Genomic DNA, 21,985 nt, shown 5'->3' with positions numbered 1-21,985 from the left:
GCGCTGCCACCTCTATGATCACAGTTTTGAAATCAGCACAAAACTGCAGTTGTGGTGTCTGGAGTCCAACCCCTCAGACTTGTAATGCCTCAGCAGCCAAACCTCAGGTCTCAGCAGCAAACCTTTGTGTAAACCAACGGTTCAATCAAATTGGAGCATGGCGAGGCAAACTGGAGGGCGCTTTTGCCACGCAACCGCCGTTTCACAGTTCCAGCACACTGGAGTTCCAACCTCTGCCACTCTGGTTTGGCATTTCAAATGAACAGGGCCTAAGGGGCTAGAATTATGTGAGTTGTTAATGGCTTCAGTTCCATCTGTTCTGGTATCTCTGCCCTCCTCTTGAGCTGAAGCAATTGAAACAGAGAACTTTGGTCACAGAGTTCTTGCTGAAATATCAGTTCACTATTTGGACATTGGTATTTTGATTTCATCATGGTTTCCAGTCACTGCAACGTTCTGTTTTTCTGTCTTTTGTTGGTGTATCCTCTTTTGCTGGCTACAGGTATGACTCAAGAAACTGCCATAAATTATATTAAAATGTTTTCTTTTGTTATAGTAACAGCTTTTTAAATAAAAGGTGCTGGGTTGTTTTTTTTAAATGTACATTTAAAGCTTCCTTAAAATCAAATTGTTCTGTACAACAGAGATGTGTGTATGCTTGCCATTATGCTCACCATTTATGATTAGTCTGCTGCCAAGCTTAATTGTAAACCAACTTGTAGTCAATGATTAGTCATGAATCAACTTTTAGGTTCCAAAAAATGAGATAAAAATATTAGCAACTCTGAACAGGCCATGATGTGTTTTTTTTTCTATTATCAGCTATTATTCTCATTCAGATTGAAGTGTTTTATTTGTTCATTTTGTAATTGAAGCTATAGGAAAATAGTTAAAAGAAAGAAAAAGAAATAGCTATGTTGTATCTATACATTTAAGTGTTAATTTTACGTTTAGTTTTCAAATTTATGTACCTATCATTACTGGACCCATTTTGGATCTTTTTGACAGCATGTCTGTCATTCATGGGTAAACTGAATGGCAGACACTCTATATAAACAAATACATAATGGAAGTTCTTTACTTCAGGTCAATTAAATAAGTCAATAAAACCAATAATAGACAGGGGCGTAACTATAATAGGGCAAGGGGAGACAGTTGCCTTGGGGGGAGCAGAGGCAAGTCACAGGACTGACTCCCCCAGCCACACACCCGCCCGGGCTTCCTTCAGTTGTATTCATCCTCCAAAGTTGATGTTGTTGTTTAAGACCTGGAGCTACCAGAACAGCATGTCTTTCTCTAGTACCATTAAATGACTTGCATCGGCCACAATTCACAAAACCTTTTAAAAAATAATTTAGGATGATCTATTGTGGCACATAGGTGTGTATAGATAGATAGATAGATAGATAGATAGATAGATAGATAGCTTTTTGTTACCACTATTCAGCCTCATTTAAGATTTCTTCCATGGGGGGAGGGGGGTTTAAAATCTTGTCTCTGGGCCCACTCCAACCTTGCTACGCCCCTGATAATAGACAGACCATGATTCTATAAATCACATATGAGTCTAAGTGGAGAATGATTATTTTACAATCCATGTTAGAATCATAAACTTGAATTCAAGCAAATTTGCATACACACACACACCATATATTATAATTGATAGGTTTTTAAACATGTATTTTAAAGTTATATTCTTTACTGAAGGGATAAAAAGTGACATTGGCAAACAAAACTGAAACAGTTTTGGTTTCATCCAAAATACAGTTTACTTACTATTTAAATACAATGGAACAACAATAATGAGTTGGATCCAGAAGTGCTTTGTATGAATAGTGTGTGATTTCTGTTGACTTCCCACTTCATTAGCAGGCAGACCCTTGCCCTGCCGCCAAAGCTGTGCCATATCTAACCCTATTCCTGAGCGTCTCCAGATTTTCAGAGCCACTGAGCATTGCTATAGGGAGGTTCTTGTTCTTTGGATCCAATCCAATAGCTTGTATAGGACTAGCTACTAGTTGTTGAAGCTGTTGCAAGCTTTCAGATTGCACATTTGTTGTCGGGCATATGTATTAAGAGAAAAAGCAAATGTATTGAGAGGCTTGCCCTATCTAAGCCTGCACGAGTGGAGGGCTGCATGAATGGCAGCTGTCCCATGCATACAAACCCAATAAATGTATGTGGAAATAGAGGGCAATTTGATTATATACAAACCCCAAACACTGCTTTAAAACTCAGTTCAAAGAGCATTGTGCAGATTCCAGGGGCAAGGTAGATCCGGATAAAATAGCTAGCCCTGTAAAAATACTGGGGGGTGTGCATTTTCATTTGCATGCTTTCAAATAAGTTATTTATATGCTAGCTGTTGCAGACAGTTCCATAGATCCAGAGGAGATCTGGCGGTATATTTCTTGAACAGTTCTCCATGCTTTGCTGCAAACTGCTTTTGAATCTGATGGAAAGTTTGAGAAGAAGATAGGAAGGGGATCATCTGCTCAAGGGGGGAAACCTAAACTGGGTTCATGCAAATTTCTTGGACCTGGGTTGTTGAGCCCATGTCCTATGGTACAGTGTTAAAACTTAATGAAGTCTAGCACTTTTGAGAGAGGATCCCTCTTAACTTAAGCACTGCTGCTGGGGTTGTTGTGACAGATATTCCCTAATTTCAATTGTTCAATTTCGTTGAATACTCCAATTTCAAAGTGACTAACTACTGAATAAATACTAATCTTCACCCTTCTCAGTCTCATTTCCCCTCCCTTCTGTTTAATCTTGTTGATGAGGTGACCACATGATTTTGTTTACTGATTGCATTATGAGGTCATAAACAAAACCACATGGATTGCCATAGCTGATCAGATGAAACAGCACTGAGGGCAAATAAGGGTGAAAACACAATGGGGCTGAGAAGCAGCAACTAGGAAGACAGCAGGCTTGAAATGGCATTAATATATTCTCAATGAATGTCAAGAACTTACTAAAAATGGGAACTACTTTTCAGCACTCACAGAAATGGCCACAAAATAAGGTAAGTCGTGTCAGCTCAGCTGTGCTTCCTACTTTTCTCAGCTAGGGAGATTCCTGATAAATGTGTGGTGCCAACCAATGATTTCTATTTTTAAGTCTTCCTAAAGCATGAAGAAGCAAGCATTGTGTTACAAAGGAAAAAGAGAGCCAATTCCTTCCTTGAAGAATTAAAAACAGGGTCACTAGAGCGAGAATGCATTGAAGAGCACTGTTCATTGGAGGAAGCCAGAGAAATCTTTAAAGATGACAAAAGGGCCGTAAGTAATGCACAGAAGTGAAAAAGCTGCCAATGGCCTGGTTTTTAAAATGCATCTTCCAATTTTGATGACATTTTGCCTAACCTGAACCTTGAAGGAGTAACAAACTGAATGAGTCAACAGGGTGATGCGACCAGAAAAGGTCAATATGTTTCTGCAAGGACATGGGGATTGATCATAAAAAGGTAGTTGCTACCATTAAGGCCTCATCTGGAATACTGTATTCCACAGTCCAATGTGATGGTAAACCTGTCTCTAGCCTATACCACTTCAAGCTGTAGATTGGGGCTCATATGGCTGAATACTTCTCCATTAAAAAAATAATAATCTGCATGTTGAAAACTCGTATGCAAGTGAGAAATGTTCTAGCTTAAACATGTCCCTGGCATGTGAGTTTTCTATGTGCAAGAATTTGTTTTTGCATATAGGAGCATCCATTCATGTTAGCCTCTGCCTGCAGTCTGAAGTAGTGCAATTCAGAAACAGGTTTTCCTTCTTGTTTGTGAAAATGATATCAAGTTCCAAAAAACTTTTGGAGGATTGCTACGCAGATGAAGAAGAGGCTGGCAAGCAATGTTTTAGTGCAGTTATGTTGGTCTGACAGTTGGATACGATATGCCCTCTGTCGGGCATTACAGGAAAGAGTTCTGCCACAATAGGAAGAACCCCTGACAGTCCAGATTTTGAATAAAAACCCTCCTGTTGTGGCAGAACTTTGTTGAATTCCAACATGACTGTTGGACCCAAGTTAAAAGTCAATGGAGAGGTGGCGCACTGGCCATTTAACTTTTAAATGGCCAGTGCCACTCCTCTACACAGGCCATTTGAAAGTTAAATGGCCAGCACACCACCTCTCAGCTGAGAGGCGGCACACTGGCCTAAAACTGGACTGAAATATATGTCAGGAAATGTTGGATTTCTAATCCAACCCAACCTGACAATTTTGGTGGGCCTTGTAAGCACTCCCAACAATGTATCTGTTGATTGTGTTGGATAAGATCATATCCAGCATTTTTAAAGGAAGCTATCCCAGCAATTTTCAAATATCTAAGAAGACTGTCAGAATAAAGAGAAGAAATAACTGTTTAGCCCTATGACACAGAAAGCAATGATTTTTACAAGGAGGATAAACCCTTTTAATGTTCCCTATTAATAAACATATTCTACTTACAATAAGAAGTTCCTTAATGTGAGAACATTGAAGCAATCTGGTTCAATTCACACATAATACAAATCAATGGTTTGGTGTTAAATGAGAAGTGTTGAGCTCATGTGCTTTCTTCACACACTTCATTTCCTCCCTTTTTTGGCAAACCATCATTGGCAGTGAACCCAGGTGTAAGAAGAGGTATTGTAAGTACACAAGAGTAGCCTTCTTTTCATCTGTGAAATGTTGGAGACAAAACATTTTGTATTATGTGTGATTTGCCATTTGTGCCCATCACCTTATTTGTGATAGTGGTAGAATTCTACTATTGTATTTGTGAAGCGGATGGATGCTAATATGTGGAAACCCACTTATGCATAATTTGTTGTGTTCTTCTCTCCCAAATCTCTGCCGCCAGAGGGAATTCTGGGTGCGCTACATAGGTAAGGGAAGTCATACTAACACAGTTCTAGAAAGTTTACTATTAGATTCCCCCCCCCCCGCCCCAGGCTTTTGCTGACACTGAGTGTTTTCACAGATCCTAATCAGTGCAACTCTAACCCTTGCCAGAACGGTGGGACATGTACTGACCAGTTCCAAGACTACGTGTGCATTTGTCCTATAGATTATGAGGGCAAAAACTGTGAAAGTGGTAAGGTATTGCTATCTTCTTAAAGTTTAAAAATTATATTAAAATTCTTCCTTAACTCTTTGTCAATAACAATAATGCACTGTATCAGTCTGGTTTGGGAGTCAAATGTACCCCAAAGCCATAAAAACAAAACACTGGTTTATTGTATGCTGATGAAGCAGTCATTCTATCGCAGACTCAAATTGGCCTAAGGCGAGCTCTTAAGGCTCTTGCACAATATTGTAAGGAAGACCACCTGGTTATAAATTACTCTAAAACAAAAATCATTTTTTAAATTGGCATATTAATAACCAACCTACTGAGCAGGTGAGATTCTTCAAATATTTAGGCGTTTGTTTGTTTTTTCAAGCCAATGAGGAATAAACTGCACAGGCCAAATATGCTGCTTCACCGGCTCAATGAAATGCTATGGCTCTTTTGCAATCTCATCATGCCCAGGGTGGAATTTTCCTCCCTGCAGCTATTAAATTGTTTCTGGCAAAATCCTTAGCACAACTCTTGTACGGAGCATAATTGGGCCCTTACACTAACTTTGATCTCCTTGAGAGGATTCAGTCTATATTTTTAAGAGCCCTCTTTATAATGCTGAGATGTGCACCCCGTGCCCGCCCTGCAACACTGAACTGCGGTGCTGAAAACTAGGATTCTAGCCACCATGTGCATGGCCGGGGGTGTGGGGGATGAGCCGAGCAGGCCTCCCCCACCCACGTGGTGGTGGTGGTGGCGGGTCAAGCGGGGGGGCTGAGCCAGCTCTGAAAACTGCAATAATTCTAGCCACCATGGTCATGGCTGGTGTGTGTGTGGGGGGGGGTGAGACAAGCAGGCCTCCCCCACCCCTGTGGTGGCAGTGGCAGACGTGGGTGGAGCAGGAGCAGCCGCTGGGCCTGATGGTTCGGCCTAGTGGCCCTTGTGATCAATGTGATCAGCACACCTGCGCAGTTAGAATAGAGGGTCACAAGCCCGTTACGTTGGGGGTTGCAACACTCTATTCCATCTGTGCAGGTGTGCTGGAGTGCCTCGCAGTTCTCAAGGGCCTCTGGGCCGAACCGTCAGGCCCAGCGGCTGCTCCCACTACACCCACAACTGCCACTGCCACCACAGTGGCCGTCGTGGGTGGAGTGGGAGTGGCCACTGGGCCTGACAGTTTGGTCCAGCGGCCCTGGAGAACTGCGAGGCACTCCAGCACACCTGCTGGAGGGGAGGGGGAGGCCTGCTTGGCTCAAACACCACCACCCCCCATACACCAGCCACACACACGGTGGCTAGAATTATTGCAGTTTTCAGAGCTGCGGCGGTATTCTTCTGGGAAGGCCCTCCACGGGAGGCCTTAAAAAATGCAGGTTCCCTTTTTTAAACTTAAAAAAAAAAACCTTTACCTTTTATTTTTTAACTCAAGGCGTGTGTGTGTGGGGGGGGGGGTTCTCCAAAGCCCTTCAGATCCAGGCACCAAAATTACCTAGATGTGCCCCTGAGTGCAATTATTGATTCTGAATTACCAGAACAAAACTAACAGATGTTTATCACAGATATTGCAATCACAGTAAAGGTAAAGTGTGCCGTCAAGTCTGTGTCGACTCCTGGCGACCACAGAGCCCTGTGGTTGTCTTTGGTAGAATACAGGAGGGGTTTACCATTGCCTCCTCCTGCACAGTATGGGATGATGACTATCAGCATCTTGCTATATCGCTGCTGCCCGATTTAGGTGTTTCCCATAGTCCGCAGGGATTCGAACTGGCAACTTTTGGCTTGCTAATCAAGTCATTTCTCTGCTGCGCCATTAGGTAGCTAGGCAATCACAGTACATTTTACAAAAGAAAAAATGTATGGGACCCCAAGTGTTAAAATGAATATGATCTTACCACTGATTAGGTCTATCTGCATTTATATTGCTCTGGTTACAAAGATGCCTGCGGGCAACCCTCAAGAACACATTTTGCAAATATCTTTCTGAGAACAAAAAAGGGTTCTTCTAAAAGGAATCCTGTTGACTGAGAGATGCCATTAAGTCTGACCTTCTGCTCAGGTTTGAGGGTGCAGGTTGCTTGCAAACATTTGCAGATGCAATTGGGCTCAAAATAACCCAAGAATTATTAAGTATTGTTGAACATGAACTCTGAAAACCACTACGATGGTGTAAACTCCCACCATCCCACCAGTTTTGCTGGGTCACAAGAAAGATTCTAAATGGGGAGGCGGGAAGGAGATTTAAATAATTCAGTTTTGTAAAGGGGCTGACATACCCCATTCCCTTACATGGTCATTCAGCCAATGTAATTAATTCACATATTCGGCTCCTATATCTAGGTCCAGAAGACAGACTGAAGTGCATTTATGACAATGGCAATTGTGAACATTACTGCACAGACAATGCAACTACAATACGGCAGTGCTCTTGTGCAGAGGGATACAGGCTAGCAAGTGATGAAGTATCTTGCATCCCAGAAGGTAAGATTTGGTATATCACATCACCACACCTGTGTATAGTATGGTAACATCTCTTTCCTAATAGATGCCAGAGAGAAAACAGAGGCCGTCTCTTATTAAGAATCAAGTTATGATTAATTTTATTAAAATCAGATAAAATACAAAGGCAGTAAGCCTCCCAGTCGACTAGAGTTTGAAAACTGCATTACTTTTTAAAAAGGCGTTTCTTCTCTTTTTCTTCATTCAACTTAGATTTTTTTCTTTAGTTTATTTACTTACTTTAATTACTATATTTATAGCCTGCTTTTAATTTTTAAAAAACAAACAAACATCTGGCTCAGGTGCACTTTTACTATTCATAATAGAATAGTAACTATTCATACTATTTTATTGTAAACTGCCCAGAGACATAAGTTTTGGGTGGTATAAAAATATGTTAAATAAATTTAAAAAATAATAATAATGCAATCCTAGCATTATGACTTGAGTCCATCATCCAGCTAAACGGACTTCCATATCATTGGCCAGGATTTACTTGCTGGTAATGTAGGCTTGCATTGTCTGCAAGACCTACACAGGGCATGCATGCAGAGTCATCAGCCTGTGGTTGACTGAATTGCAGATCTTGACTTCTCTGGGAAGATATGAGAATCTGTTTCAGTCCAGCTGCTCTTGCTTAACTAGTTTGTTGACTGGACTGCACATAACTTTCACAGCCTGTTGAGAAGGAGGAACAGAAAACAAACAATTGCAAGTCACGCACTTTTTTAAATAAGCAAAACTAATGAGTGCAAGTAAGGGAAAATTCACATCTGAAAAGGGCCTTTTGTTACAACACAGTGGTGTGATTATGGTCTTGAAGTCCACTTTATTCTTCTTCAAAATCTTTTTTACTGCAGTTTTGCAATACAGCAGTATTGCAAAATGAAAACAAGTGTGTGTGTGTGTGTGTGTGTGTGTGTGTGTGTGTGTTTAAAGGTCTTGTATCACAATTCATGCATAACCTGCTATATTAATCTTTTAACAGTTGAATACCCTTGTGGGAAAATACCCATTTTGGCCAAGAAAGAGGAGGGACCAGAAGGAAGAATTGTAGGAGGTTATTCCTGTCCTCCGGGTGAATGCCCATGGCAAGTGAGTTTGCACTGAACTTTAGTACAATGAAACCAAACATGTTTAGTACACAAATTCATAGAATGTAGTTTCTCTTAACATATTCATGTCTTAAGCATTTTGCATGGACAGGCCCAAGTCTCTCTAGATGTACTTTCATAGAACATCAGGGAGAAAGAAAATAGTGCCAGGTTCTTGGGTTTCAAAAGAAACTAAGCAGCTGCAGCTCTCATAAACTAAAGATTCACAAAATGTGGGGCTTTGCGGACTGTTAGGGTAGGGGGGTGAAGTGTAATCTCATTGCTGTTCATCCCTAGATGAGCAGTCTGGTGCTAGAATTGTGCAGTGGAGTTCACACTATTGTATAGGTAATAATAGAGATCTCTACCAAGACTTAACACAACCATATTTTTACACAGCAATCAAACCAGCTATTAATTACTAGCACAAGTTTCACAGGGGAAGAAATTCTAAAATATTTCACTTTGAATGCTGAGAAATGCAGCTGAGGCATAATTCGTTCAATGAATGAGAAACAAAATACACAAACTATTCCCCACCCCCCAAACAAGAAAACAAACGTGGCAAGGCTGCAAAGTAGAGCATTTTCACATGTGAGATAAATTGCCTTTGAACTTCTTTTAAATGGCCATCAAAGTGTATTTTAATGTGGAAAAGAGACATTTGTAATATGCAGTTTGTATTTTGCTAATTAGCAGTACATGGGGTTATTTTGAAGATTAGAGATGTATAGTGAGAGTGTGATTAGCAACTTCAAGAAGTCCAAAATGCTACTAGGGTTGCTAACTTTAAAAAGTGAACAAAGAGAAAGGTATTTGGAATTGGTAGATGTTCTTTCTGGTGCAGGGGTGAAACTTGACAAAGAGAAGGTACTTGTTGAAATGATAACAGGCCCACGGTCTAAGAAGGGTGTTCAACAATTCTTGGGAATGGTGAATTATCTTGGAAAATTCATCCCTAATTTGTCAGCAAAAGCAACTCCTCTGAGGTTGTTTTTTGAAAATAAAAATGAATGGTGCTGGTCTACAGATCAGGAAGAAGAATGAGAAGTTTTGAAGGAACGCCTGATGCTGCAACAACAATTACTACTACTACTAAATATTTATATACTGCTTTTCAACAAAAGTTTCCAAAGCAGTTTACAGAGAGAGAGAGAGAGAGAGAGAGAGAGAGAGAGAGAGAGAGAGAGAGAGAGAGAAGATGGCTCCTTGTCCCCAAAGGGCTCACAATCTAAAAAGAAACGTAAGACAGACACCAGCAACAGCCACTGGAGGTACTGTGCTGGAGATGGTATGACCATTTGCTCTCCCCCTGCTCAATAAAGAGAATCACCACATTTAAAAGGTGCCTCTTTGCCCAGTTAGCAGGAGTGTTCAATTCTATGACCCAAATAATCCAATTAAGATCTCTGCTGATGTCTCACAGTCTGGACTGGGTGCAGTTCTCTACAAAACCATGATGTTTGCTGTCTGCCACTTGCCTATGCCTCAAAATAGCTGACTGATGCGAAAGCTAGATATGTCCAGATGGAAAGAATTACTTTGTATATCATTTGCTTGTGAGAGATTCAACCAATATATTTATGGCCAATCAATGACTGTGCTAGCAGACCGCAAGCCCCTCCCCTGCTAACTGAGCAAAGAGGCGCCTTTTTAAAGTGGAGATTCTCTCTGAAGAGCTGGGGAAGAACAACTGGCCGAATCCAGCCCCAGCACAGCATCCCTCCAATGGCTGTTGCTGGTGTCTGTCTTACGTTTCTTTTTAGATTGTGAGCCCTTTGGGGACAGGGAGCCATCTTAATTTATTTTTATTCCTCTAGGTAAACAGTTTGGGGAACTATTGTTGAAAAGTAGTATACAAATATTTGTCATTGTCGTCCTCATAGCATTGTTCAACAAATCACAGAATGCCTGTGCCCTCCAGATTCAATGCATGATTTCCAAACTCCAGAAATATGATTTGGCTGTGACATGTACACCAGGGAAACCTTTGTTTACTGCTAATGCACTTTCCAGGTCAATTAACCCCACTATACCAGCTGAAAAGACTGTGGAATCTGAAATACAGGCTTCAGTGGATATGATCATAATCTCACTTCTGGTGGCAAATAAAAAGTTACGGTGTATTAAAGAGGAAACAGATAAAGATCCATCACTACATCTTCTGAAGCAATGTTTAATGACTGGGTGGCCAGAAACAAAATACAGTTGTGATATGGTGTTGAGGGACTACTGGAACTGGAGGCATGAACTCACTGTAATTTTTATTTTATTTGTTTGTTTGTTTGTTTGTTTGTTTGTTTGATGGATTTTTATACCGCCCCAAACCAAACGCTTGGGGCGGTTCACAATATATGGTGTGATTTATAAAGGAAGCAAACTAGTGGTTCCTCATAGCCTCCACAGATAAATACTTCCCCCCAAAAATCCACAAGGGTCATCTGAGAAGTGCAAAAAACTAGCATGGGAAGTGATGTATTGTCCCAGGATTAATCAATACATAGAAAATATGGTGAAAGATTTTATCCTCTGCTTAAAATATAAGCCATGCTGCCACCAGCCACAGCTGTTGAATCCACATGCTGTTCCCAACAGAACATCTCAGAAGGTAGACACTGATTTATTTACTTGATGTTCCAAAGATTATTTAGTAGTCACCGGTGATTATTCTCCTTACTCAGAACTATGCACACTGACAAGTACTACTAGCATCCCAGATGGATTTTTCAGAGACAATGCAATGCAATTTCCATGTGCAGAATCCAGGCAGTTAGCAACAGACAGTGATTTTTGCCATACCACATCTAGCCAACACTTTCCTCAATCGAATGGCCTTGCAGAACAGTCTGTGCAGACTGTAAAAAAAAAATCTGCATAAGAAAACCTTGGACTGTGGTGTTGATTTATACAAGGCTTTGCTGATTTACACAAGAACTCCTCTAGACTCAGCATAGTTGGTCTCCTGCTCAGCTTTTAATGGGAAGGCATCTTCTATCTAATTTCCCCATTGCTGATGATCTGCTGGACAGCAGGAGCAATAACAGTTTTAGTTGAATTAAGGGAATTCTGAAGCAGAAACAAGAATATTATTCTGACAAAAGAGCATGTGCACTTCCAGCACTTAAATCAGTGGACAAGGTTTGTATGAGAAATCTTGACTCTGGTACAAGGGATCAGAAAGTACAGTGGTGTCACAACCATACCCACAGTCTTATGTAATCCAGACTGACAATTGAGATGTATTGCATCAAAACCGTTGTTATCTGAGTCCTCCCAGAGTGCTTTCAGGCAACTTAAGAAGATCATGACTCATTTCAGCCAACTGTCAGAAAATACAGACAATCAAGACAAACCTGATCAGCCACAGAGGTGCACATCAGATTCTCATGAAGTATTGTTGTTGAGATGTTCTAAAAGGAAGATAACACTTCCACAACTGATAGAAACTTGCTGAAATATGTGTGTATACATGTATACGCGCATGCGTGCACGCGCACGCGCGCGCACACACACACTTTATTTTATTCATATGCATTTTTATTTATTTATTTATTTAAAATATTTATACTCCACCCCTCCAGTGCACTACTGCTCGGGGCGGCTCACAACAATAACATAGACACAAGATACAATAAAAGTAATAAAATTAACTAAATTAAACAAAAAAGTTGTCAGTTAAAAAACCACAATCATTATTAGGTTCAAATTAAAGGTTATTTTAAAAGCTAAAAACTGAAAATTATAAAAAGTAAAGAACCTACCAGATTTAACAAAAAATTGAGCATTAAAAAACCTCCTTTAAAAGGTGTGTTTTAAGATGTTTTTAGTTCTTTTAACGATTAAGGGGGAAGACGTGGTCATTTATAACTATGTCTGATGACATTCCCATATAATGTCTGTGCTTTCTTAGAGAATGGTAATTTGTGAACAGGCCCTTAGGTCACATGGGGCCTGCCAGTTAGGTGGAAGGTTTTGGTCTAGTGTGTTTTCATTGCTTTTCAGAATTGCAACCAATGATGTGTTCTTTGCCTGCCAAACCTCATTCTTTGGTTTTGTATTGATGAACTCATGATCATTATAGGATGTGGTGTCTTGGGAGAAGATGTTATCCTTTCTTCCAGTGCATTTTCCCTGGTGTACTTCCTTCCCCGTGAAGCTGCTATTAGCTCCATGGGAAGCGGGAAGATTGGTTCCTATCATATCTCCTGGGGATAAAGAGTGCTGTTCCATTGGCAAGGATTCACCCTGAGGGAATTTAGGCTAGGCCAAGGTCGGGTGAAGCCACGGATGGAAACTGGAGAGCCAGTCTCCAAAGGAGCAAATATAAGCAGGGGTTAAGAGCTGGAGAGTCAAGTCTGCAAAGGAGCAAGCACAAGTCAAGGTCAATGAGCAAAGGTCAAGAGTCACAGAGTCGGGTCTATAGGAGAGCAAGTGTAAGCTGAAGTCAACGAACAGAGGCCTCCTTCTTCTTGTATATGTAGTGAACAGCCACCCCTCCCCTAAAGAGTAAATCAGAAGTGAACCCTGTCCTGACTGACAGGCTGGTGAACTCCAAGGCTCAGCCAATCAGTACACCAGGTGGGTGGGACCTAAAGAGATATTGGGAGGAAGAAGTTTTTATTTGTTAGAAGAAGCTGGCTGGGGGTGCAGAGAGGAACACGTGGCCAGGAGAAGATGGCTGCTGGATAAAAATTGCTGTTCTTGGAAGATAGAACTGCAGGGGCTTTAATTCTCATCCAGGATTTGGTGAGTTCAAGACAAAGGAAAACAGGATTTTGGCTTCTAGGCATAGTTTGTTTAGTCAGATTTTGTGTTAGATTTTCTGTTTCTTTGGTGTGTGCTTTGTATATCCCTGAAACTGTTCTATTATTGTTTACTTGTAATATAACTAAACTAAGAAACACTATCCTTTACCCATCAAGCCATGGGATTGCAAAATACTCTGTAAGCTTTTAAAGGTGCTTTTGTATTTTTCTACATACCTGTTCCTTGCAACTGGGTCACCACGATTTTTAAAGTGTGCCACCCCAATATAACTCAGGGTGCTTTTTGAAGTAATCTTGTAACCTACTGAATATTTTTACCTGTAACTAAAAGCTGAGAGAGCCTCAGATGGAAGCAGTCTGTAGCATTTGAATAAACCTGTTTTTCTTTTTGTTCTATTCTTTTACAAGCCTCTCCTGTTGGTGTTTTTAACTCAGGAGGAAGGGGGGCTGAAAGGGGGTCTTACTCTGGTGCAAGCACATCCTCAGACATTCAGCAAACTACCAGTTTTCTCACCACGTGTAGGCTTGTATGTGGAGGATATTTGTGTACTTTTCCAATAGCAAGAGAAAGAGAGTTGCCCTGGGATTCCACCCCATGTCCAGGGAGGGTCAAGCTCTGTTGAAAAGAGGGGTGGTGGCAGCGGCAGACATTTTTGAACTTAACAGAAATACAGAAAGGTTTTAGGAGTAGCCTTTGCCAGAAAGCTTAGCAGGGATTATTCAGAAATTTTTTCCCCCACTCACATGAACTTGCTCTGATACAAGGGCTATAATCCACTACAGTATAAAATAAATCACTCAGTCTTTTTGTTTCCTACATGTTACTTAGTTGCAGGATATGTCTAGAGGTTGCCATTTATTTTTGTACCTCAAGCGTTCTCCTTAGTCATTTTAAAGCATTCTCTCTAAAAATGACTAACCATTCCATTCTATGACTGCACACAATAGATAAAAGATACCAGAACAGGTCCCTTATAACTACCTTGTAAATCATGTTTCTTGTAAATGCTTTTGTGGTGATATTTTCAGGCCCTCATGATAGAAGGTGCAAAAGAAAAATGTGGAGGTGTTCTGCTTGCTCCATCTTGGGTAGCTACTGCAGCTCATTGCTTGATCCATGCACGCCACAGAGTACTCACAATAAAACTGGGTAAGTGCAATCTTCCTCACTTTCTGGTGTGATGGAAAAACTAGAGATGTTAGGGCTGTGCATTTGTTTCAGGATGGATGCTAAAATGCTATAAGGAGAACCCATTTCATTTTGTTCAGCATTCATCTGAGCCAAATACAGTGGCCACAAACCAGCCATGAAGGAGAAATGATCCATTTCAGCATTTAGGTGTACTTAGATGTGCTTCAGTCCCTTGATTTTGATTCCATTGATTTTGAGCAGTGGGGGAGAGAGAGAGAGAACGAGAGAAAGAGAGTGCAGGAGAAATGTTCCAGTGGTGTAAACTCAGACACATTTTTGCCAAAGTGTCCAAGAATACAATGGTTGTGTGGAGAAGCTTCCAATCACAAAGTGGCAGGGGGAGGGATGTGAAGAAGTATAAAACCTGTAGAAGATATAGTTAGTTGAAATATTGATACCTCGCCCCTCCAGTACACTACTGCTCGGGGCCGCTCACAACATTAATAAAATAGATATAGAGCCTTTTCTCATGATCAGTGAGAAGGGCTTAGCGGCAGGGAAGGCAGCAGAAGCTTACCTTCCCTGCAGATGATCCAGCTGCTGGAACTGAGAAGGTCAGGGCGCACGATCCCATGCACCGAAATGTCTGCTGTTTCCCCCGGCAACACGGAGGTGTAGGGGTCGGGACATGTCATCCCAGCCCCCTGAACTCCCACAATGCACTGCTTGAGTGTGCAGTGCATTGTGGGGATCCCTCTGGCGCTGGCATGGAGCCTGCTCCCATGTTGGTGCCATGCAGCACCAACACATGAGCACTTAGCCCAAGTTTAGGGTGCTCTTTGACCCTTAGCCCTAGATAAGCAGTGGGCTCACCAAGAGGGTTTGCAACGACAGCTCCTGGTGGTTCTCACACGCAGACATGACCAGGCTCGGCTGCCTTAGCCCACTCTTGGCTGCATGTGTGAACAGCCTCACAATGTAAAATAAAAGACTAATACCGTTAAACAAGTTAAAAGATTAGGCTAAGCCCACATTTAAAATTACATTTTTTAAAAGAAGTATCAAATTAAAAGTTATTGATTAAAAAGTAAAAACTGAGAACTATAAAAAGTAAAGAACCTACCAGATATAAGAAACTTCCCTTTTCTTCCTTGGTTTTGTTTAAATAGACTTGTCTGTCAGGCTGCCTTCAAAACAATAATGCAAGGCCAATGGTTTTGTGTTCAGGGTGAAGGTTTGGAGGATCATAGCCTCCCAAGTGGATCAAATGTTATAAGTGGCAGATAAAATACTAAATAGCCTCTTTTAAAAGATGTTTTAAATTGTTTCTTTTAGAAAATATTGAGGTGGGGAGTATGGCAAAGCTTTCTGGGGAGGGCTTCTCTTGTGCACAGGCCATGGAGCTAATAGAGATATGTGGTCCCTTCATTCCCCCCCCCCATGGGATCAAATCACAAGTGGGAGGGGGAAAGGTTGCAGATTGTGCTTGTTCTGCTTTCTGGAAAATATAGTTGTGTTGGAATTTTAATTCCAGCAGAGTCTGCACGAGGTTTGGTTTGCCCATAACCAGAGCATTTTTTTAAAAATCATTTCCCCCCCTTTCCAATTTGATCCCAACCCATATTCTTTATACCCAGATATTATTCTGAATTTGTAAATTGTGTTTCAGTTGGGTTGCTTGAATACGGGGGAAATGTTTCTTGGCTTTTTGCTGAAGCAGTTTATTTTAAGTATTTTTCAGTACTAATACACTACTGCACCCCATTTATGTCACATTTGCCAGCATTGTTGTGAACATGTGTTTATACAATCTTGTTCCCCACCTGATTCTTCTGACACCTCCTACTTCCTCCTCCTCTTGTAGATTCTCAGACTTGTTCTGGCACAACATTCCCCACCATGTCCTTATCTTTATCCATATATTTTTAGAGTGCCTATTTCTTCCATCCTACATTTCCTTGGATCTTTTACTTCCATCTGCTGCATACTTCCAAATACTTCAAAAGCCAGCATAGGACAAGTCATTGCAGAAGAAATGAAGACAGTGTACAACAGAGAAAAGCACTCACAAATTTGTAAAGCGGAGAGAGTAGCTAAGGAGTAATCCTTGGCATCAAAACAGGAGTATGACAGGTGTACACGTGTGTTCCCAGTTTCATATGTTACATGTTATAGACTTTGTGGAGAGACTTTGTCAGGCAAGCCTGGAAATGTATCATAGTATATTTAATTTCCCCCCCAAAAAAAATCTTAATAAGAAAGCAGCTATTCTTGCATCACCAGTTTTGTAATTTCCCAACGATAGATCATTTATGATGCAGATTAAACTGGCAGTGGTGTTAATATTTCTCTTTTGTTTCTATTGCATTTTTATCTCACTCTTCATCCAAGGAGTTCAATGGCTGGCTAATCTATTTTCTTTGGTGTTGAGAACCTGACTTCACAAGGCCATCTAGTGGGATTAACAGCTGAATGAGACTTCTAAAAATCACTCAGAGTGAGGGGATATTGAATGAAGGAATACTTGCTTTTCTGTCCTGAACCACAGAGGGAAGAGAGAGAACATGTGCAGCTCAAGAGCACTAGTGGGAATGTGCTTTGCAGAGGCTTTGAGCCAACGCACACATTTACAGATGGAAGAGGGCTTACAAGTGGCCATGTAACATCACTGGGTTCCTGAAACAGGAAGGAAGAACTAGTGGCTCAACAGGCTTCAAGGACACCATCAGAAACTCAGTTCCCACAGCCAATCAATCAATATCTTTATTTCAGTCTTTGACCAGCATAAGAAAAACATAACAACGGTAGCATTAAAAGCAGTCTATGCCTGTGGAGAGAGTAACTGTAAAGTTAAAGCTAAAATCTCATTGTTGTTGAACTAAAATCTATGGAATGTTATAAAATGAATTGAAATATGTTAAAGTAAATGCACAGAGGCTAAGAAGTTGGAGACTGAGCATAAATCTAAAAAATATGAGAAGCTATAAAATAGTTAAGATTAGAATTAGAATTAAAATATGATAACATTAAAGCTGTATAACTGGGTAGCAGAGATGGCATGCAGGTATCAACTGTGTCGGGCCTGATTAGTTCTTGCTGGTGGTCAGATCCCGGTGAATTTTGCATGCTGCTGCACAGAACTTGAAAACATTATATGTTATAAAAGGATTGCAGTCAGAAAGTAGTTGGGAGATGTAGAACTGGAACATAGGAAGCTGCCATATACTGAGTCAGACCATTGGTTCATCTAGCTCAGTATTGTCTACACCAGGCCTGCTCAACTTAGGCTCCCCCAGCTGTTTTTGAACTACAACTCTCATAATCTCCAGCCAGTGGCCAGCACCCAGAGATTATGGGAACTGTAGCCCAGCAGCTTCAGGAGGGCCAAAGTTAAGCAGCCCTGGTCTACACAGACTGGCAGCGGCTTCTCCAAGGTTGCAGGCAGGAATCTCTCTCAGCCCTATCTTGGAGATGCCAGGGAGGGAACTTGGAACCTAGATGCTCTTCCCAGAGCGACTCTATCCCCTAAGGGATAAATTCAGAGTGCTGAATATCTTACAGTGCTCACACTTAGGGGCCTCTAGTTGTGTTAGATATGCAGTAGGTGCCACCATGTACCTTAAGCTTTCACTGATAGGGATGTTTGGTGCCCTGCCTATGTCAGTTTGTCAATCTGCGTCCATTGTGTGCTGTTTAAGAAGTTTCCTGGCCTCCTCATAACCCAGGGAAAGTAGATGTGGGGGTGGAGAGCCAAAGTGATGTTAGTTTCACTAGCAGGGTTTGCTTCCAGGTGGATTGCTATCCATCATCTGATGATAAGGGGGCTAGGCCAGTTCACCCAGACCATTCCTGCATTACAAGTGGCTAGGAGCAGTACATGTGTGAAGGTCTAAATGTGCCTACATAAAGAGTTGGTTCTCAAAAAATCGGGTCTTATATTCTGGAGAGACTAAACTATCCATTCAAAGCATATTATGAATATTAAACCCTTCTATGTAAGAGAGGAATAAATTGTTTTCCTACACTTTAGCTTGTTAGCATGAGCAAAAGGAAGTACTTTTTTCACATCGCGCATAATTAATCTATGGAATTCTCTGCCACGGGATGTGTTGACAGCCACTAGCTTGGATGGCTTTAAAAGAGGCTTAGACAAATTCATGGAGGGCAGGTCTATCAATGGCTACAAGTCTGGTGGCTATAGGCCACCTCCAGCCTCAGAGGCAAGATGCCTCTGAATGCTAGTTGCAGGGGAGCAACAGCAAGAGAGAGGGCATGCCCTCACCTCTTGCCTGTGGGCTTCTCAGAGGCATCTGGTGGGCCACTAGTGAAACAGGATGCTGGACTGGACAGACGCTCAGCATGATCCAGCAGGGCTGTTAAAGTGTCGCTAATAAGTATTCTTGAGTTTTGATGAGCATATGGAGATAGACCACTCAGTAGGGCTGTGCACAGAACCAGCTGGTCCGGTTTAGTTAGAGTCTGAACCTCCAAAATGGCTGCCATGCCGAGGGGGAAAGGCCGAAAACCGGCCGAAGAACATCTGAACACCAATTTCTGAAGTAAGGGAGGCCGGCAGTGGGAGGGAAAACCTCTGAGGACCCCTCCCCTCTGCCACTTTGGACCACTCCCCCAGGGGTAGGGTTTGGGGTGGGTTTTTTTAAAAAATGAACATTAAAAAAAAACCTTGCTAACCTCCAGGAGGGTTTGGTTCCCAAACAGTCGAATCGAACCTGCATCGGAACCTGTTTGCACATCCCTACCACTCAGAACACTAACTGGCAGTGACTACACTGTCTGACAGAGATGCCAGGGATTGAACCTAGAACCTTCTACATGCAAAGCATGGGTTCTATCACTGAGGGATGGCTCCTCCCTGACTGCCATAAAGTGTTCCTAAAGCATTGGCTGTGCTCTGAGAGACCTGTGCTGCAAAGGAGCTTGAAACCATCTGCTTCCTAAATATTACACATTGCTTTTCCAGGTGAATACAGCCGAGACCATGAAGATGAAGGTGAACAGGAAAGGAAGGTTGCTGAAATCATCCTCCACGAAAAATATATTCCAAAAACGAGAATTGACAATGATATTGCCTTGCTGCGATTAGAAACACCAGTTAACTTGACGGATTATGTGGTGCCCATATGCTTGCCACAGAAGCGATTTGCCGCAGACGTGCTGAACTTCATTGAATACTCCACAGTGAGTGGGTGGGGTCGTCTCATTGAAGGTGGGCCAACTTCCGCCATACTTATGCAAGTGAGGCTCCGCAAAATGCACAAGAAAGAATGCGTTCAGCACACTAACTTCACTATTACAGGGAACATGTTTTGCGCTGGGTACTTTGATGGGACTAAAGACTCATGTGAAGGTGACAGTGGTGGGCCTCATGCCACCAAGTACAAGGATACTTGGTTTCTAACAGGGATTGTGAGCTGGGGGAAGGGATGTGCAGCAAAAGGCACATATGGGGTTTATACAAATGTGGTCAAGTACATTGACTGGTTAACCAATCACATGAATTCCTAACTTGTGCTGCTCTTCTATCTGGCTACCACTTTTGACATCTCTCTATTCAACATTCTTTAAGCATGTTTAATAGATTAAAGACCATATATTGATTTAAAACTTAATTGTATTAATTTTGTATGTATTTACATTTTAGTGTTATTTCTAATATGCCCAGAAAGGAGTGTATGCTATTACAATGTTTAGTTTATTTAATGTTTCCGACAAGTGTGTATTATAAGTAGAAAAGTCCCGTTAGATTTTGTTGTTTAATTGCATGTTAATTTGACAAATTCCATGATTCCTGAAGCACTTGGACCAGAGGTGGAGGTTGAGTTCTAGCAAACAGACAGAGGCAGTGCTGGTCTGCTTCCCCATCCCGCCCCCTTTTCATCTCATCTCGGCTTGCTTCCAGTCTTGGAGCCTGACTGGTAAAAAATATGGGATAAAAACAGCTTGTAGTATTGCAGAATTGAAAAAATGCAGAGAGGGGAAGTGAAAATGATTAGAGGGTTGGAGCAATTTCCTTACAAGAACAGGCTAAAGTGTTTGGTGTGTTGTTTTTTTAATTCGAGGGGTGGGGCAGAAGGGGGGGAAGACTAGCAGAGGAGGTGGATTATTCAGTCATTTGTAGTGGTGAGAAAGTGGGCAGAGAAGCTTTTCCTCCCGCTTTTACAATACCATAACATGGGTCAATCAACAAAATTGATTGGCAGTAGATTCAGGACCGAAAAGACAGGACCTGTGCACAATTTATAATTAATTTATGGAATTTGCTTCCATAAAAGTGTAATTAATGGCTACTAGCTTAGATGTTTTTAGAAGAGAGTTAGATACATTGATAGCTCCATCAATGGCTGCTAATCATGGTAGCTATTTACAGCCTCCAGAGTCATAGGCCAGATACTACTGAATACTGTTTCCTGAGGGGAGCAACAGCAGGGGAGGGCTGTTACCTTCATACCTGGTTGTGGGCTTCACAGCGGCATCTGGATACTGAATAAGATTACATTTTGATCTGATCCAGCAGGGCTCATCTTTTGTTCATATTTGCTCGCAGGAAATGACTGATGAGAGCAGAGGTGCACCTAGGTAATTTTGGGTCCTGGACCTAAAGGCCTTTGGAGCCCCCCACCCCCCGCCCGAGGCCCTCCTGGCTGCAGGTTAAGCATCATCCTCCTACACAAACACACACGCCATGACACACTCAGTATTTTTAAAACATTGGTTCTTGAGGACACAAGCAGCAACTGTACTCACAAGAATGTAAGAATGTAAAACAGGTATATATATGCAAATATGCATTTGCAGAAACATTTCAGCACACAACTTAACATACTCCTATCTCACATATTTCTTTCCTCTTCTGTTGCTAAAACACCTAGGACAGATGAGTCAAACTCGGCTGCCCAGCGCTGTGCGGGCCAGCGGTGACCACACCACCCAGGACAGATTGGGGGGGGGGGCAAGGGTGTGGAGATCCTGGACTTTGACCCCAAAGTCCTGGGGTAAGAGTGCCACTGGATGAGAGGATAGCGGCTGATCCAAGGGCCTCCAAACCTGAAACTGGCTCTATGCTTAACCAAAATAAATAGAATATAACAATTTACCCATGAGCACAGGGGTGCACCTAGGTAACTTTGGCACCTGGACCACCCCCACCACAAGGCCTCCTGAAACCTACTTTGGGGGGCCGGTGATGTCACCAACCTCCATGGGTTGTTTGTTTGTTAATTACAGCTGCCAAATGGCTGGCGGGGCTCCAGCAGCCACCCTGCACCTGCCCCGCCAAACGTCTTTGGTTTTTCTTTAATTACAGCCACCGTGTGCCTGAGGGATGGCTCCCAGGGGGTTAGTGGAGCAGTCCTCCCCCCACCCCCGGTGGTGGCTGGAGCAATGCTGGGCCTTTCGGTTCAGCCCAGCATCTCTTGCTAACTTCAAG

The 21,985-nt window shown here is 42.0% G+C and overlaps 1 protein-coding gene across 1 annotated transcript; it reads left to right on the top strand.

Annotated features, from left to right (window-relative positions):
* Nucleotides 1–386: 386 nt before the first annotated feature.
* Nucleotides 387–20,254, top strand: F7 (coagulation factor VII). Its single transcript, XM_053304431.1, has 8 exons — nucleotides 387–502; nucleotides 3,124–3,284; nucleotides 4,850–4,874; nucleotides 4,970–5,083; nucleotides 7,388–7,528; nucleotides 8,535–8,641; nucleotides 14,436–14,556; nucleotides 19,520–20,254. Exons 1-8 carry the CDS (start codon nucleotides 433–435, stop codon nucleotides 20,062–20,064), a joined length of 1,284 nt encoding a protein of 427 aa, XP_053160406.1. The 5' UTR covers nucleotides 387–432; the 3' UTR covers nucleotides 20,065–20,254.
* The last annotated feature ends 1,731 nt before the right edge of the window (nucleotides 20,255–21,985 follow it).

The sequence above is a fragment of the Hemicordylus capensis genome, chromosome 3, assembly GCF_027244095.1.
Source record: "Hemicordylus capensis ecotype Gifberg chromosome 3, rHemCap1.1.pri, whole genome shotgun sequence".
Lineage (NCBI taxonomy): Eukaryota > Metazoa > Chordata > Lepidosauria > Squamata > Cordylidae > Hemicordylus > Hemicordylus capensis.
Note: the sequence above shows the minus strand (reverse complement) of the source record. Positions and strands in the feature narration are given on the sequence as shown.

Bases quoted from the DNA above. Each gene is read 5' to 3' on its own strand.
- F7 (XM_053304431.1), top strand. From the start codon at position 433: ATGGTTTCCAGTCACTGCAACGTTCTGTTTTTCTGTCTTTTGTTGGTG. The intron at 3,285-4,849 runs GTAAGTAATGCA...CTCTGCCGCCAG, and splicing joins TTAAAGATGACAAAAGGGCC to AGGGAATTCTGGGTGCGCTA. The intron at 14,557-19,519 runs GTAAGTGCAATC...TTGCTTTTCCAG, and splicing joins AGTACTCACAATAAAACTGG to GTGAATACAGCCGAGACCAT.